The 15,095-nt window shown below is 42.0% G+C and overlaps 1 protein-coding gene across 4 annotated transcripts in view; it reads right to left on the bottom strand.

Moving 5' to 3' along the window:
- The window catches only part of hectd1 (HECT domain containing 1), a 46,598-nt gene that overhangs the window by 11,985 nt on the left and 19,518 nt on the right, over positions 1-15,095 (bottom strand). Inside the window, exons 22-33 of one of the 4 annotated variants that reach the window (XM_085343515.1) lie at positions 13,580-13,792; positions 11,951-12,061; positions 11,700-11,866; positions 11,273-11,449; positions 7,169-8,176; positions 5,131-5,352; positions 3,954-4,087; positions 3,658-3,814; positions 2,858-2,928; positions 2,263-2,414; positions 2,128-2,182; positions 1,817-2,045 (exon numbers count right to left, since the gene is read on the bottom strand). In XM_085343515.1, coding sequence (XP_085199641.1) covers positions 1,817-2,045; positions 2,128-2,182; positions 2,263-2,414; positions 2,858-2,928; positions 3,658-3,814; positions 3,954-4,087; positions 5,131-5,352; positions 7,169-8,176; positions 11,273-11,449; positions 11,700-11,866; positions 11,951-12,061; positions 13,580-13,792 — 2,696 coding nt within the window. The remainder of the gene's footprint in view (positions 1-1,816; positions 2,046-2,127; positions 2,183-2,262; positions 2,415-2,857; positions 2,929-3,657; positions 3,815-3,953; positions 4,088-5,130; positions 5,353-7,168; positions 8,177-11,272; positions 11,450-11,699; positions 11,867-11,950; positions 12,062-13,579; positions 13,793-15,095) is intronic. The other 3 variants (XM_085343516.1, XM_085343517.1, XM_085343518.1) reach the window with 3 other exon arrangements.

Genomic DNA, 15,095 nt, shown 5'->3' with positions numbered 1-15,095 from the left:
AATCTAGAGACTCTTTAATAAAAAGATCATTTAGAATAAATGATTTGTTCGTTATAGAGCGAACGTTAAGCAGGGCGAACCGAATTGATGACAGTTTATCTGCGGAATCTACAGCTGACTGCAGCGGTACTTGAATTAAACACCTGTGCAAACCTGTGGACCTGCCGGGCAGGGCGGCGACTCCAGAGTTGGGAAAAACCTTGATCGATGAGCAGACGTAGCTGTCACCAGCAAAACGGAAAATGGATGACGGACACAGAGTGAGCAAACTGCTTTCGAGCCATGGGGCTCGGGTCCCAGGCGGCGGCGTAACATCCCCAACAAAGGACAGGAGAGGAACTGGTCGCAGGCACCGAGAGTCACCCCACAGCCAAGCAGCTATTCTCCGGTACCTTCTCCGTTTCACCTGGACGCCGGCCCTCGTTCCCCTTTTTCGTCTCTTGAGGGTGTAAATGCCGCGGGTTGTGCACAGTAGCACGCAGTCAGGTGCGGAACACTCCAGAGGAGGAGGAAAGGTTTTTCTGTAGCTGTCCCAGCTGTCACAGTAGATCTCCATTGAGTCTTTGATGTTTAACAGTGTATCCCGATCATAAATTAAAGCAGCAGGAGAAACGTCAGAATACAAAAGAGCAAAAAGTGTCTCTTGACACACCAGGCGTGTTTGAAATAAAAATGAACTGAACTCTTTGTATGTTAAGCAACTCTTCTCCATGGCTGGTTGATCGACCAACAAGAGCACGAGTAAGAGTGGCCCACACAGTACCATATGCTTTAAATCCTTTATATCCTCGATCTGGCAACAGACATGATGTTTGTAGCTCTCTACAGCCAGTGCATTGCCAATGGAGAATCATGCACAGTAGCCTCTGCTGACCACTGTTAATTAGCAGGAGGATTTATAGCTGATATTGACAAACATTGGCTCTGTTGACGTATTTATTGGCAATCAGCATTTTCTGATGTTTACGCACTGTGCTAAAGAAAAGGTCAAAGAGCTAAAAGACAGTTACACTTTTTTTTTTTAAATGAAGATTTTTGTTTTTCTTTGGGATAAAGTTGTCACATACTGTCACATATTCTCATTGTGTCATGCACTCGTCATTTAAATAACATTTTTCTAATTCTACTCACCACTTAAAACACTTGTCATATTTTAACCATACATTGATACAATACCTGATAGTGGATATCACACTAAGTTTGCACTTAGGGGCTGACAGATTATAGTGGCTGATGTCAGATCACGCTGTGTTGTATTACTTGCTTTCTGCCATGCATGTGGAACAGACATAGTACAATACCCATAGTACGAGGATTTTACACCGTCACGTTTCCGTATTCCGTAGAAGCGTATTCACACCTGATGACCTGTGATAAGATATGTACAGCCTTGTCTGCACCCATACACCTCTGTCATCACAGTATTCCATCAGTTCTTACGTTCGTCACTTCTCTAAGAAGTCCTCTGCCAAGTCAGGCTAGATCACTGCTGCTAGTTAGCTCTTTTGTCTGTTGAATTAAAGCTAAGCTTAATTGTCCACGTTGTTCTTAGACAATCCTTAGGCAAAATTCTCATTTGCCTAAGGATTGTCCAACGCACCGTTCTCATTTACCCAATTTCATTCCAAATGCAGGTACTACATATAATCATTAATGTGGTTAAAGTGGAAATGTTGAATAAACTGTTTTGTTTTCATGTATTTTATAGTCCCAAAAGTCCCCAAAAATGCTACAGATTTAAGGAAAATGCGCGTGTACATTAGACCCAGTAGCATAAAAGCAGTGTGTTCCAGTGTGCAACTGAGTGTTTTCGTACCCTCCTGCAACGTGCGCGTGTTAGCAGCCGAGTCTCCTCCGATGATGTAGAGGATCCGCAGTAGCTGCAGGACATCCTCCACTCCACAGGCATTCTGGCTGCATCCTGCCTTCGCCTGCGCAACCTCCCTGGCACCGCCCAGAATCTCACTGCTCTGATTGGCTGAAACTGAACTGGGGCTCAGGCCACCAGAACGGCCCCCGACCCCAATGCTGTGTTCACAAAACTCCTGTGAAGAGGAACAGATCCGAGGTCAATGAAGAGACATCAGACATCCGTCAGACATAAATAGAAAACTTGGACAGACTCACCATCTTTCCACTCTCCTTCTCTTTATCAGAGTCTTTCAGCTCTCTGTACATTATCCTGCATTAAAAACAGAAGTCAACAATTGTCCAAGACCTGTCAAATGCAGTAAAGTTTGCATCAGATGTCTCCTCTCTTACGTGTACGTGGGCTCCCAGATGCGCCTCAGTTTATCCGTCTTGACAGCTCCGTTGCAGGAGAGCTGCAGCAGCCGCTGGACATAGAAGAAGATGGTGGACCTGTAGTTGGTAAGAGGAAGCTCCACCTCCCGGGTTGTACCCAGCCCAGCCACCTGAACACACAGACAGGACAGATACAACAACTCTTTTCCAAAAATATACACGCAATAAAGGAAAAGGATAAATGATATAAAACTGAATATGTTCCTAAAATTATTTTGGTACCAATTAACTTTCATTTTAAATGCAACATGAGGGTATTTTTTGTTTGTTTGTTTGTTTGTTAAATCAACTACCATGGCAATTTTTGCACAGCACTGCAAAAATCTGAGGATACAAACGTGCTTAAACATTGTGACCATCCTGTGATCGCACAGACAGACTGATAGACTGGGCAAAAGAAAGAGTATTCTGTGGATGAATCACCAATGACAGCTGGGAAAGGAACTGACTGTATCCTACAAAATATACTCAAAGTCTTCTGCTGATTAAACTGAAATAATTATTTTAAGGGAAAAAAAAACATTTCATTTGAGCACCAAGTAATTTATCTTACCTTAAGGGTGAGAGCGAGGTGAGGAGAGGGAGCACACTCCACCTCCTCCTGAACCTCGGATCGAGGAGTCCCTGGACCAAGGGAGACAGAGAAACCCCTTTTTAAAAACATGGATGGAACATTACACTGCAGACCTTTCATAAAAGAGTTTATTTTTCTTTGAAAGAATGATGATTTCAGATCTAACTAAGATCTCAAATAAACAACTGAACTCTGAAAAAGATTTCTACACCAGTAGTCAAAATTTCTGTGCAAGTTCTATAGCCTCAAGGATTCTTTCAGTCCTCATTTCCTGACTTGTATTTTTGGTTAAATATCTTCTATTTATACTACTCCATTAATATCCATAAATACTCTCTCTACCCGTTTCAGCCTTTAACATCAACAAGGTGTTAAACAGAATATGCTACATTGAGAAAACAAATCAGTTGGGTCCATCATAACATAGAACTTTTATTCAACAAAATGAAAAATGAACTTAAAACTAATTTCCTGTACTGCAATTATTAGTTCAGTGGTTGGTCAGATAAACAACAGGAGGCACCTGCCATTTAACTGATCACCAGTCCGTGTCATTAAAACGCCACAGAAGAATAGGATATGTGACATTAGAAGTAATATTTTTCTAATATTAATTACTGTTTAAATAAAATCATATTAGCATTGCTGCAGGACTATCACGTGATGTCAAAGCTTTGACAACTAACAAAATAACAAATAAATGCCAACAACAGCATTTACAGAAACTAGCTGAAAGTCCTGTCATGAGCAAACACTTCCTCCTTTGCATTTTTTTTTACCTGGAGGAGGGATCTCCAGGTCTGTGGTCTGCTGGACATTGGTTCTTCCTGGTCGGGGGTCAAAGGCAGGAACCAGAGCAGAGAATTGCCTCTTTAGGACAAAGTCGTCATCCCATGTCCTCCTGCGTCCTCCTTTGGTCTCATACTCCTCCTCTTCCTGCAGAACAGCAGTGACATAGTCACCCCTCTGAAGGGCTTTTGTACAAAACATCCACAGCTACAGCGAGAGATCATCTTTGAATCATCGGGGGGAAAAAACCCAAATCTTTAAAATAAGCCCAGATCTATTTACGTACCAGGACCTCCTCATACTCTTGATCCTCCTGATTGTCATCTTCGTTCTCGTCATCATCGTCATCAGGCTCTGGGAGGTCCTCCTCATCGTCCAGCTCAGCCAACAGTGTGTTGGCACGGCAGCTGTCCAGAAAGTCTAAAGGGAGAGAAAATGAGCGGATGGACATGAAGTCGGTTAAACAACTGAGAATAAGGGAAAGAGGGGAAGATGGCGCTTGGCACACATGTTGATAAATTCTAGAAACATGAGCTTAGGTTTGGTTAATTCTGGTCCGGTTTATCCAAATCCAACCAGTTACTATACATATTATACAAAGACATGCAAAGACAGTCTTAAATGATCAATGTTTATGTGTTTTAATGATCTCTGCACGTTTTCTATTATAAAGATGTAACTGGTGTTATGACTTGTTCTAAAGAGCATGTACACACACAAGCAGGGAGGTAGTAACGTAGCGGTCCCCAACCTTTTTTGCGCCACGGACCGGTTTATGCCCGACAATATTTTCAGGGACCGGCCTTTAAGGTGTCGCGGATAAATACAACAAAATAAAACTAGTACCGGTACCGAAAAAAAGAAGATTTATTCATAACACACGTGAAAAGACCCAGGAAAACTGAGTTAACGATAAAAACGATAACAAACTAATGCTGAAAACCGAAAAAAAAAAACCCTGAAAACCATACATTTCACACCTGAGCCTCAACTCTTGCGGCCCGGTACCAAACGACTCACGGACCGGTACCAGTCCGAGGCCCGGGGGTTGGGGACCGCTGTAGTAACGTGATCGTGAACCTGGGAACAAGTGTTAGTGTCACCGTTTGCCTTTAATAACTTTGCTTAAATATATGATTATGTTTAAAAGCAAAACTACTTGGTTTAAAGATTTGCGTCAAGATATGCATTGTAAGGGCTCACAGGACGAGAGCGAAACAAGCTGTCTCCAAGATGCCAGTTGTTAAGATTTTCAAGGGGATTTTCACCATCAAGCTGAAAATGATTTCTATGTTTTTCTTTTCTGTTATATTTACAAATAAAATTAAGGCTAAGCTCTATGCTCCTATCTGCTAACTTTTACACAGTTCAGGTAACCAGTGTGCTGACTTATATGAGAGACAATAGGCAGCACAAGTTAGCTGAAGCAGGCTCAGTGAGTGAGTGAGAGTGTGGTCACCAACCATAGAGAGAGAACTCGGCCTCCTGGCCCGTGTCGCTCTCGCTGGATGTAGACGTCAGGCTGGTTGTAAGGGTGTTGCTTAGTAACTGGCCCACCGACAAACCCGTGGTGGCTGTGGCTACATTATTGCTGCTGGTTACTATGGAGGTGGACATGGTAACGGTGGAGGTGGTGCCAGTGGTGGTGAGGTTAGGAAAGCTCTGAGCACCCATGAGAGGAGAAGCTGCAAACAAACACACACACAAAAACAAACAAATGGTGGTTAGTTTGTCAGAAACCAAAGAAACAAAGCAGCAGGTGAAGCTCGTTATGCTCCAGTCATCTAACTGGAAACAGCTGATTGGCTGGAGGCAGCTCATGCGGTTTACCCAGTGATCCAGAGGAACGATCCTCCACATGTGGTCTGAGTAACTTTGGACTTAAAAATACTACGAGATAATATTTGAAGCTGAGAACAAGCATCTTCACACAGCCATTCAAACAGCAAACTCAGCTTACTGAATCGTGCCCTCTGAGTAAATAGTGCATCCGTTCCTAATTTTAAAAGCAATTCTAAACACACATCCTGTGGTCTCCGCCTCACTGACCCAGTTTGGGAACTTTATTTGTTACTAAGTGTCATTATTAGTTTGTGTAAAACTCTAATCCACTCCATTATTCATCTAGTACAGGGGTCAGCAAACCTGGGCACACGTGCCACAGCTGGCACGCCAAGGGTTAACTGATGGCACAACCATAGGGTGTTTTTTTGTTTTTATGGGCTGATGTTTTGGTTTTTTTGGGGTTTTTTTTCTTTTTGGGGGGGGGGGGGGGGGTGTAACGGTATAAACAGTGAAAGGTGCTGGATTGGCCAGATGCTGGCCGATGTGTAAGAATAACTCAACTCAATAACATATGTATCTCTGTATTAACAAACATGCCATATTGACCCAGTTTATTTATTTTTTTAATTTATTTTTTTAAGGTTTCTCTCATGCACTACGGTGGGTTACCCAGTGCCGGTCCAGCAATGGACAATGGATTAAGTAAATGCTACAGTTGCATGTTTTACTATAAATTTGCTGATTTGTGATAATGACATACTAACACATTAACACATATGCCACACTCATGGAAAGTGCACTTAACTAGAAGGAAAAAATAAAAAAAATGTTTTTATAAAAGAAAAAAAAAAAAAAGGGAGAGAGAGAAAAGGATTTTTAAACTCCTGGTCTAGTGTAAGGGGCTTGGAAATAAAACCGTCTGGAGAAGAAGTTTCTCAGATGAGAGGTGAAACGTCTTCAAGCAACTTAAAGAAGTCCAGACGTAGTCTAAGGAGCTTGGAAAGAATAGCGTCTGGACTTCTTTAAGTTGCTTGAAGACATTTCACCTCTCATCTGAGAAACTTCTTCTCCAGACACTTTTCTTTCCAAGCTCCTTAGACTACGATGACCTGGATGACTGAGAACCTTCACAGGCAATTCCTGGTCTACTTTGTGCAACGTTTTAGTGGAAGAAGTACTGCCACTGATTATTCTCAAAGCAGTAGGCTGTGGTTGGGCTGACTGCTGTGGTGGTTTCTATTATCGTCGACTCTAGGTAACACACCAACTGTGGACCTGAATTTTAAAACAATGAAATGATTAACATTTTAAACATGAGAATGAAATATGGAAAATTATTTTACCAAGATTACTAAAAATTGAAGAAGGTCCAGACAAAAAAAAAAAAAAATGTTTTGAAGTATTACCCATGAGTTTGTTTTTTGCATTTTATACCGATCAGTGCATTTCAGAATCGGTGCCTGTGACGACTCATATATTGCTTTTGTGGCAAATATTTAATAAGTTATATGCACCATGTATCACCATTCAGCTGAACAATGTTGCCATACGCCCCAGCTCCAACTCAAAAGATAATTAGATTGTAATACTCAAGTTATTTACTTGCTGGCAGTACCCGTGATGTTCCGTGATAGTGGACTGAGGTGTAATACCAGTCTTTTAATGGTATGTTGTAAGAATATTGTAGTATTAGTGCAGTAATCCTGCTGTACTCACTGGCAGTACTCATGACGTTTCTGCCCAGCGTGTTGGTGTTGTTGTCGCTGCTGCTGCGGCTCAGGTTCATGTTATTTGTGGCATTGGTGCGCGACATGTTGGGTGCGCGGCGGACGAAGGACTCCATCAAGCTGGCCTCGCGAGATGACAAATTAGGGACGCTGGCACTGGAGCTCATGGGAGCGCCGGCAGCCAAGAGGGAGCTGACCGATAGCCGGGCATTAGCCACCGAGCACATAGGCCTCTGGGAAGGCGTGTCCTTGCTAGATGACTCCGACACCGAGCTGACATCAGGGGAGCTCACGCTCACTAGCCCCATGGAGATCGCTGTTGCCGGGTCAGTGGTGGCCATTGCTGTGGATGAGTCTTTGTTTCTGGTTTCATCTGCTGTGGTGGATGCATCACCAGTAAGTGTGCCTGAGCTGGATGCTGAACCAGATCCGCCCTCTGCTGCAGAGGACAGAACGACAATTGGCTCTTGCTGATGTCCATCAGAGCCAACCCCGCCTCCCATTACTCCTCCTATCCCGGTTCCTTGGTCAAGCACTAGCCCATCAGTTCTTCTCTCCAGTCGCAGACCTCCTGCACCTGGAAAACCAGCGGAGGAACTTAGGCTGATGTCAGAGGAGGAGGCGACACTGCAGACAGAGCTGCTGCTCCCCTTTCTGCTGGAGGAGCTGGCACCCCCAAGCGATGAGGCCCCGCCCTTATCAGGACAGTTATTTTTAACCAGACTGCTCCATGACTGCTGAAGCGAGGATGACGATGTGGAGGAGGAAGATGATGAGGTGGTGGTGGTGGTACCGCCGCCGCTCGCCGCCTGCGTCACAGAGGGTCCCACCGTGGTGGAGGCGGGGCCTGAAACAGTGGATGAGACAGGTTTGGGTGACGGCGCTGTGGCAGGCGACTCAGGGTCGTACCCTGGAGCAAGCTTGAGGTCAAACTTCCCTTCAGCGCCCATACGGTAAGAGTTAGAGCCGCCAGCATCCCAGGTTACATCAATCCAGCCTGGATGGACAGAGAGATGGGAGGGAGACGGACGGATAGATGTCAGAGACCCGAGAGAGAGACAGAGAAAGAGAGACAGTAAGAGAAGTAGACAGCAGAGAAGCAGCTTACAGTCAGAGCAGCTCCACACTGGGCCAGATCAAATACTTTACATGAAATATTGCTTTAGAGTCACAATGAAACAAAGCACTAACTAGCCTGAGAGAAAATATAGAATAGTATAGTGAGAGAAAATTACTATACTTGAGTGTTTTGTTTTGGGGGGTTTGTGGGTGTGGGTGTTAAAACATCTTTTGCCTGATAAAAAGAGTTGTTAACTGACTACCACATTCCCATCTTAGATCCAACAATGTGTCCAAATAACCAATTTTTAAAGAGGAAGGGATATTATTTTAACTAACCAATAACTATAGATAAACAGATTTTCATTAATATATCATTCTTTTTAAATCAACACTGACAAGTACATGTGCCATCATATGGTTTTCAGTTTTGTTTGTTTTGTTTTTTTGTTGTTGTTGCAGTTTTAGGAGTTGAGAGCCAAGCATCTGCTGAGCTACACTCCACAACAGTTAAATTTCCTCCAAGCTCTGTCAGTTTGCTTCCTTGGTCCTGTGGGGTCATCATTTACATGTCACAACTAGGAATAATGGGCAGGAAACTGAATCAAACCACGTACTGGCTCTTTAGAGCACTAGCTCTAGCATTGGCTCTGGGTTTGGTCAAGAGTTTTTTAAAGACAGATTGAACAGTTTTAACTACATTCCTCAAAAATAAATAAATAAAACTTAAAAAAATAAATAATTAACATTAACTAAATAATAAATAATAAGTGAATATTTGCTGTACTGTTTTTTACTTTATGCTGATAAATATACTAAATATTTAAGTGATGTTTCTTCAGTAGAGTTCACGCAATATAAACCTATTGAACCCATTTGTTCCTTCCTTTGTGTATTGTACAAACAAAATGTACAGAACATAAAATAACATTGCAAAAATATCATGTAATTCCCGATAAGGGTGCCATTTCATTTGATTTTAAAGAACAGCACACTCATTGATGTTGTCTGTTTAAATTTCTAATGTGGGGTTCTGGGTGCAGGTGGAGCAACAAGAGAGAAGAATATGGACATGATCATAGAAAATGACAAAGCAAAAGTAGAAAATACTTCTGGCAAATGCAAAGCATCAAAGATGAAAGGAATTAAACTCAAATAATGACAGTCATCTTGGCTTGTAATGATTTTTTTTTTTTAGAAAAAGAAATGGGGAAAAAAATGGAGCTGCTGGTGGTGTATCCATTCGTTCAGCTCACTGAGATTGCATCAGATCTGGGTAAAAAATAAAGGTGAGAAGCACAAATGGGATAGGAAGAGAAAGGAAGAGGAGGAAAAGAACAGGAGAAGAAGAGAAGGAGGAGGAGGAGGAGGAGAGGATGTTTGCCCTTATCTGACTCTCCAGGTTAAATTGTAGAATTGCAATTTCTGGTTTTGAAGCCAAAAGGGAAGACTCCAGAAATCCTGAAACAAAATTATCTCTAAAATTTTTATGTCATTTTTCACTAATTTCACACCTTACAGAAAGAAAAGGGCCCATTTCTTTCAGTATGACTAGACATTCCACAATCTATCCACTCCAACACTAACCATTCCTCCCCATCTGGCCCTTTCAAAAACCACTCAGCTGGATATAATGTTGTTGCTTAAAGTTACAAAAAAACATTACAAACTAATTAAGTTATAACTCACTTGCCAGCTTCATCATGTCAGTTTTTGTTAGGGAAACTGACTGATGATGTGTACATGCGCAAGTTTCACCTACTTTAGCCAATTAGATAAGTTACCACAATCAGGGAGCTGTCCAATTATCCTAGATTCAACAATTCACACTCAACCCTTCATTCTAACAGCCTATCACAGACAGATTTAAACTGAAAGGTATTTATCTACAGAACACTTCCTAAATGCAGATTCCACTTGGCTGTTTACCTTTTACTGTAACCACAGTCCCCTGTGGAGATCAATTAAACCAGTGACATGTGCCTTGTGAACATGAAGCTAAATACAAGAAGAAAAAAAAGACACCGCTGACACATCATCCTTCTGACATCTCAAGGTGAAGAAGGGAGCAGGGAGAAAAGTGTAAACACAGTTGTTCAGTAACCTGCTGTGTTAAAACATATTTTACACAGTACAAAGACCTGGGTGGGGAGGCTGAAGCCAGGGTTTAGATTTTAGTTCCTGAAGACAGAAACAACAGGGCTGAGGCCTGTACTACAAAGCAGGATTTCATCTTACCCAGGTATCTTCAGGGTTAATCCTGGGTTTTCTGCACCACAAAGGTGGAGATCAACATGTATAAAGTCACTATCCACTGATCAATCAAGTCCTCAGATAATAGCAGCTTCTACTATCAACGTGTGCTGCTAGAAGAAGGGTCTAAGGTTTTGTGCCACATTTTCACTGATGCCTTTACAGCATGTCGTAAGTATGTTTAAGTGTTTTACCCATTTCGAAAATGTGTAAAATCTTGTTGTACTTTATTCTAATTCTAAGTCATCTTACACTGGTGGAGTTGCAGCCATAGAGCACAGAACACAAATCAAGAATACCTGTCTAATCACTAACCCTGTAAAGCCTGATGCCTGAAATAATTGCCAGAATATCCTAATTATTTGAAACTGGAGTGTTTATTGAACATTCTGATTTTTTTTTAAGTGTTATTAGTTAAGTGCATATTTGAGTTTTAATATGTATCATTTTGCTACATCTGGCATTTTTTGTGCAATTTATAGCTCACGGTAGCACTGCGTGTCTTAACTGTATTCATCAGGTGTCACTCGACACATGAAACCTCCCTTTTAGACTGGTCAGACATTATCGCCACCCCTTTCATGCGAACGCACAGGAGAAATAACAGGTTGAGCCCGCTTCATAGTACAGGCCCTGGACTCCTGCAAAACATTTTGGAAAATGCACTACAGCAGTTAAACCAGCCGGGATCCACCAGCTGTTGGGTAAACGGTGCATTGTTGTTGTTTTTTCTTTTCTGTTCATCACTTTCTCTTTCATCTGGTATTGTGTGTTTGCTTACCATTGTGAGCCTCTCCAGTAATGGTGCCCTCTCCAGGTGGGTTTCCATCCTGGTCGCGCCACTTCCAGTCGATGCCCCGAACAACCCGTGCCCCTGGTACGATGTACTTCATCACCTGAGAACGAAACAGGCGGCGCTGGCGGCGAAGGTTTGCTTCTGCCTCCTTCACAGCTTTACCTGCAGGACAAAGAGGCAGCCAAATTAAAATCTCACATTTAACCAATTTGACAGTTACTTAGACAAAAAGCCAAAACAGCAAAAGAAAACAAATCAAACCCTGATAGAGGAGGAGCAGTAATGCAAGGCTTTAAGATAAGGTTCATAAAATGTTAAGCTACTGACATAATTTTCAAAAATGACACCAACAACTAAAATCCTCTGGTTGTCAATCACTAGAAGCAAACTGCAACTGAAGCAAAGTTCTCACCCAACTGGTCCTCACAGACTGCAGTGACATTGCCGTACAGCTCAAGTCCAGATAGTGACAGATAGTGTGTCTGGCCGCTGGCGTTCTTTCCCATCTGTTTAATTCTGATGTGCCTCCAGCCCTGCTTCTCTTCTTTAGATGGGTCCAGAGGCCACGTGGCTGTCGACCTGTGAAAACAGTTAGATAAAATTTCAACCATCTATGGACTTTGGTTATTCAGCAGTTTAAATGAATTTAGAGAAAAGTCTTACCCGGGTTCATTTAGGCTGCTGTCATCTACGTGGGTGTAAAGAGTCGTCCAGTTCTGACCATCTTTGGACACCTGAAAGACCCAGTTCCTCAACGCAGAGCGGCCATAACCCCTGCAGGAGGATTAATATTTTAAAAATTAGACATGCTAATTTCATATCTGCCATTTGTCAGGATCTGTGTATGTTAGTTATAGGATGCATAATGTCTTAAAGTCTACTTGTTTCTTCCCCCCTGCAGTTTCAGTGTTTTATTGCATGGAATGGATTAGATTTATCATCCAATATCTCTCAGGAGGTAGGCCCATTCTATTCAATAATGTCTCATTGTGTCATTCTGTTTAGGGCTGCCACTATTAAAATCGTCGACGACCAATTTAATAGTCGACGTGTCGTTTGAAGCTTTGTAAGATCCCAAAAGACGCAGGAATAAGTAGTAGCATTTAAGAGTGTAATAACGGACTGAAACAGAAGATGGCAGCACTGCGTGTACAAGGATGCCAGCTGCCGTTAAACCCCCAAGAGGTGTAGAATTGTTACCACACAACTTGGTCAGGTGGTATATTGGTTTTATTTCCTGATGTCTTCAGTAGTTTCTACACTACAACGTGAGGTAATAACTGGCAGACAACGTTTTATTTTTCTATACGACATAATCATGAAAAACGATGATGATGGCGATATTGATGCCAGTATGTTAGAAAAAATTAAGGGACAGGAGCATGTTTCTCACAAGGTTTCATCAACTCCTCTGTTAAGATTACTAATTGGTATGCTTAGTTTCTTGCTTGAAGACTTTTTATTGATTTTATCACAGCAAATACTTAGTGGGTTAGCAGACAGACTCTTGCTACAAAGCCATAATTAGAATTGCATGTAAATGGCTTTTTGGCAATAACTTGCTGAAATTAGCAGGGCCTTTTTTTCTAAAAATGGCTTTATCTGTACTCCAAAACAAATATATACTATACACGGGGTGATTTTGGCATGGATAACTTGCACATATATGGCACCATCATGAATAACCTTTGAACTATGTGTAGATCTTCTGTGTACTTCACAGAGGACCCTGCATAGATTTTTTTTTTTAACATTTTTTTTAGATTGCTCAAATTCAAGTCATTATTCTGGACCTAGTTTATAGATTTTAATGTTGCACTGATACTAGTGAATGCCTGAAAGAGTAATGTTGAAACTGCCATCAAGGCATAAGAAAAGATAAAAGAAAATGTAATCTCTTAGAGTACACAACTGTAATTACATTCAGATCTACTTGTGCATTAATGCCGTGGCAGTGACAAAAACTACAATTTACCCAGCCATTTGTTGGGGGTTTTTTTTAGCCTGGATTACGTTTTTAGCCGCCTTGTGTAGCTCAAGATTTGGCTCAGTTTTTACACTTGTAATCTGGTGCCAGACACAAGTAAACACCTAACTGAATATCTTGCATCTAAACTGATTAGCTTAGGATAATTTACGCCAGTTAGAGGCAATCAGACGTTGCCAACACCCAACATTCCTAGATAAACCAAAGTTAGATCTGGAGAGTAAATAGCACCTTCATGATATTTCAGATTCTATATTACCATCTAGATATATGTGTTACATCATATGATGCGCCCATCTTATTACCTGGCATGCCTCAGAGTGTATGCTGAGGGAATGACCCACAGGCCGAGGTCGATAGCAAACCAGGCATTCTTGTCGTCATTCGTGTGGCAATTCAGAGCAGAGCTATCCCGACTGAGAATGTCTTCCAGTCTCCCGTAGGGGAGATTCCGGCCCTCTGAAGAGGTCACCACCACTAGGCCATAAGCTGCGGGGTTCACCCACTCATAGGCAGTCCTGAAGAAAAAAAAATATTGGTTTACTGGGAAAGAAAACAAAAACAAAACTCCACTAAAGCTCCCCTAGCTCTAAATGTAAACATCTAAAACGTTGCATTACTTTTTAAAAGAACCGAAGGACTGAACAGAAAAGTGTGAAATATAGCATTTTACATTGATTGCAAGTATACAGAAAAATGATCACAAACCCTAGAAACTTGATTCTGTTTATCTGGACGTAGAGTTTTCATTGGGAGAAACATTTCATTACTCATCCAAGTGACTTCCTTCAGTCTGACCTGATGGCCCACTGTTAGTCAGTGGTGCTAATATCAGTCATTATGCAAATGTACCGTCTATAGGGCTTTGGAGCGCCCCCTCCCACCATGACAGTAGGCCAAACAGAGCACACGGAAGCGTCAGCTATGGTTCGTACGTACTGTGTTGTTGGTTGCAACGTTAGATCACACGATAGGGAAGGCAAGAAGCTGGAAATGGGCTCTCTTTTCATCGTTTCCCCTCCTGGAGGCAACGGGAGGGATCTCATGTATCCGATATTACTAAACGAAGACGCCAGGCTTGGATTGCAGCGGTGAGACTCGGACCGGCACGCAAGGCGAGTGCAACGAAAGCGAAAAAGAGCACCCATCGGAGGTAACCCCCACCCCAAAAACATACAAAATTGTGCTCATTGTACGCTAATCTGCACATAAACTTCAGATGAATCACGCACCTGGAATACTGGTGTACATTTACCTTATGTGTATGCACTAATTTTATTTTACATGCTTTCATTATGCAGCTGCAGAGTATGAAGGTGTGCCCAGTGCAGAAGTAATAGATGAAGATCTGACAGAAGACCAACAACAAAATCACCATGTCACGGAGGCTGTGGACGGGAGTTACTTATATTATGTGAGGGTGAAGACACGACACTGCTTGATAGGAATGTTAAGGTGTGCTGTGTTTTGGTGAATATGTGCCCCAGTGTGGTCGTCAAACCAGGGCCAAATGAAACTTGCTGTTGTTGAATATTCATAAAACTGCTGTGTTGCATGTACAGTTCATTGTAAATAATTGTACTTTCTGTCAAGTGGTTTCAATAAAACAGAAATGAAAAGTACGTTTATTTTTTTATTCAAGACCTGTTCACATGTACTTAGCAAGTACATGTGCAGGTACACGTGAAATGCAAACTATTTACATGGCAACGCACAGCTGGCATCAATCGTGAATCGTTCATCTAGAGCAATTTGGGGGGCAGCTCCGGAGGAGAAGTCAATGTTGTGTGCAACCTCTAGCTGTATCTTGGTCATATGGTC

Source organism: Diplotaxodon limnothrissa, linkage group LG19 (assembly GCF_057381915.1).
Source record: "Diplotaxodon limnothrissa isolate DT_005_m linkage group LG19, D_limnothrissa_male_GT1.1, whole genome shotgun sequence".
NCBI lineage: Eukaryota > Metazoa > Chordata > Actinopteri > Cichliformes > Cichlidae > Diplotaxodon > Diplotaxodon limnothrissa.
Note: the sequence above shows the minus strand (reverse complement) of the source record. Positions and strands in the feature narration are given on the sequence as shown.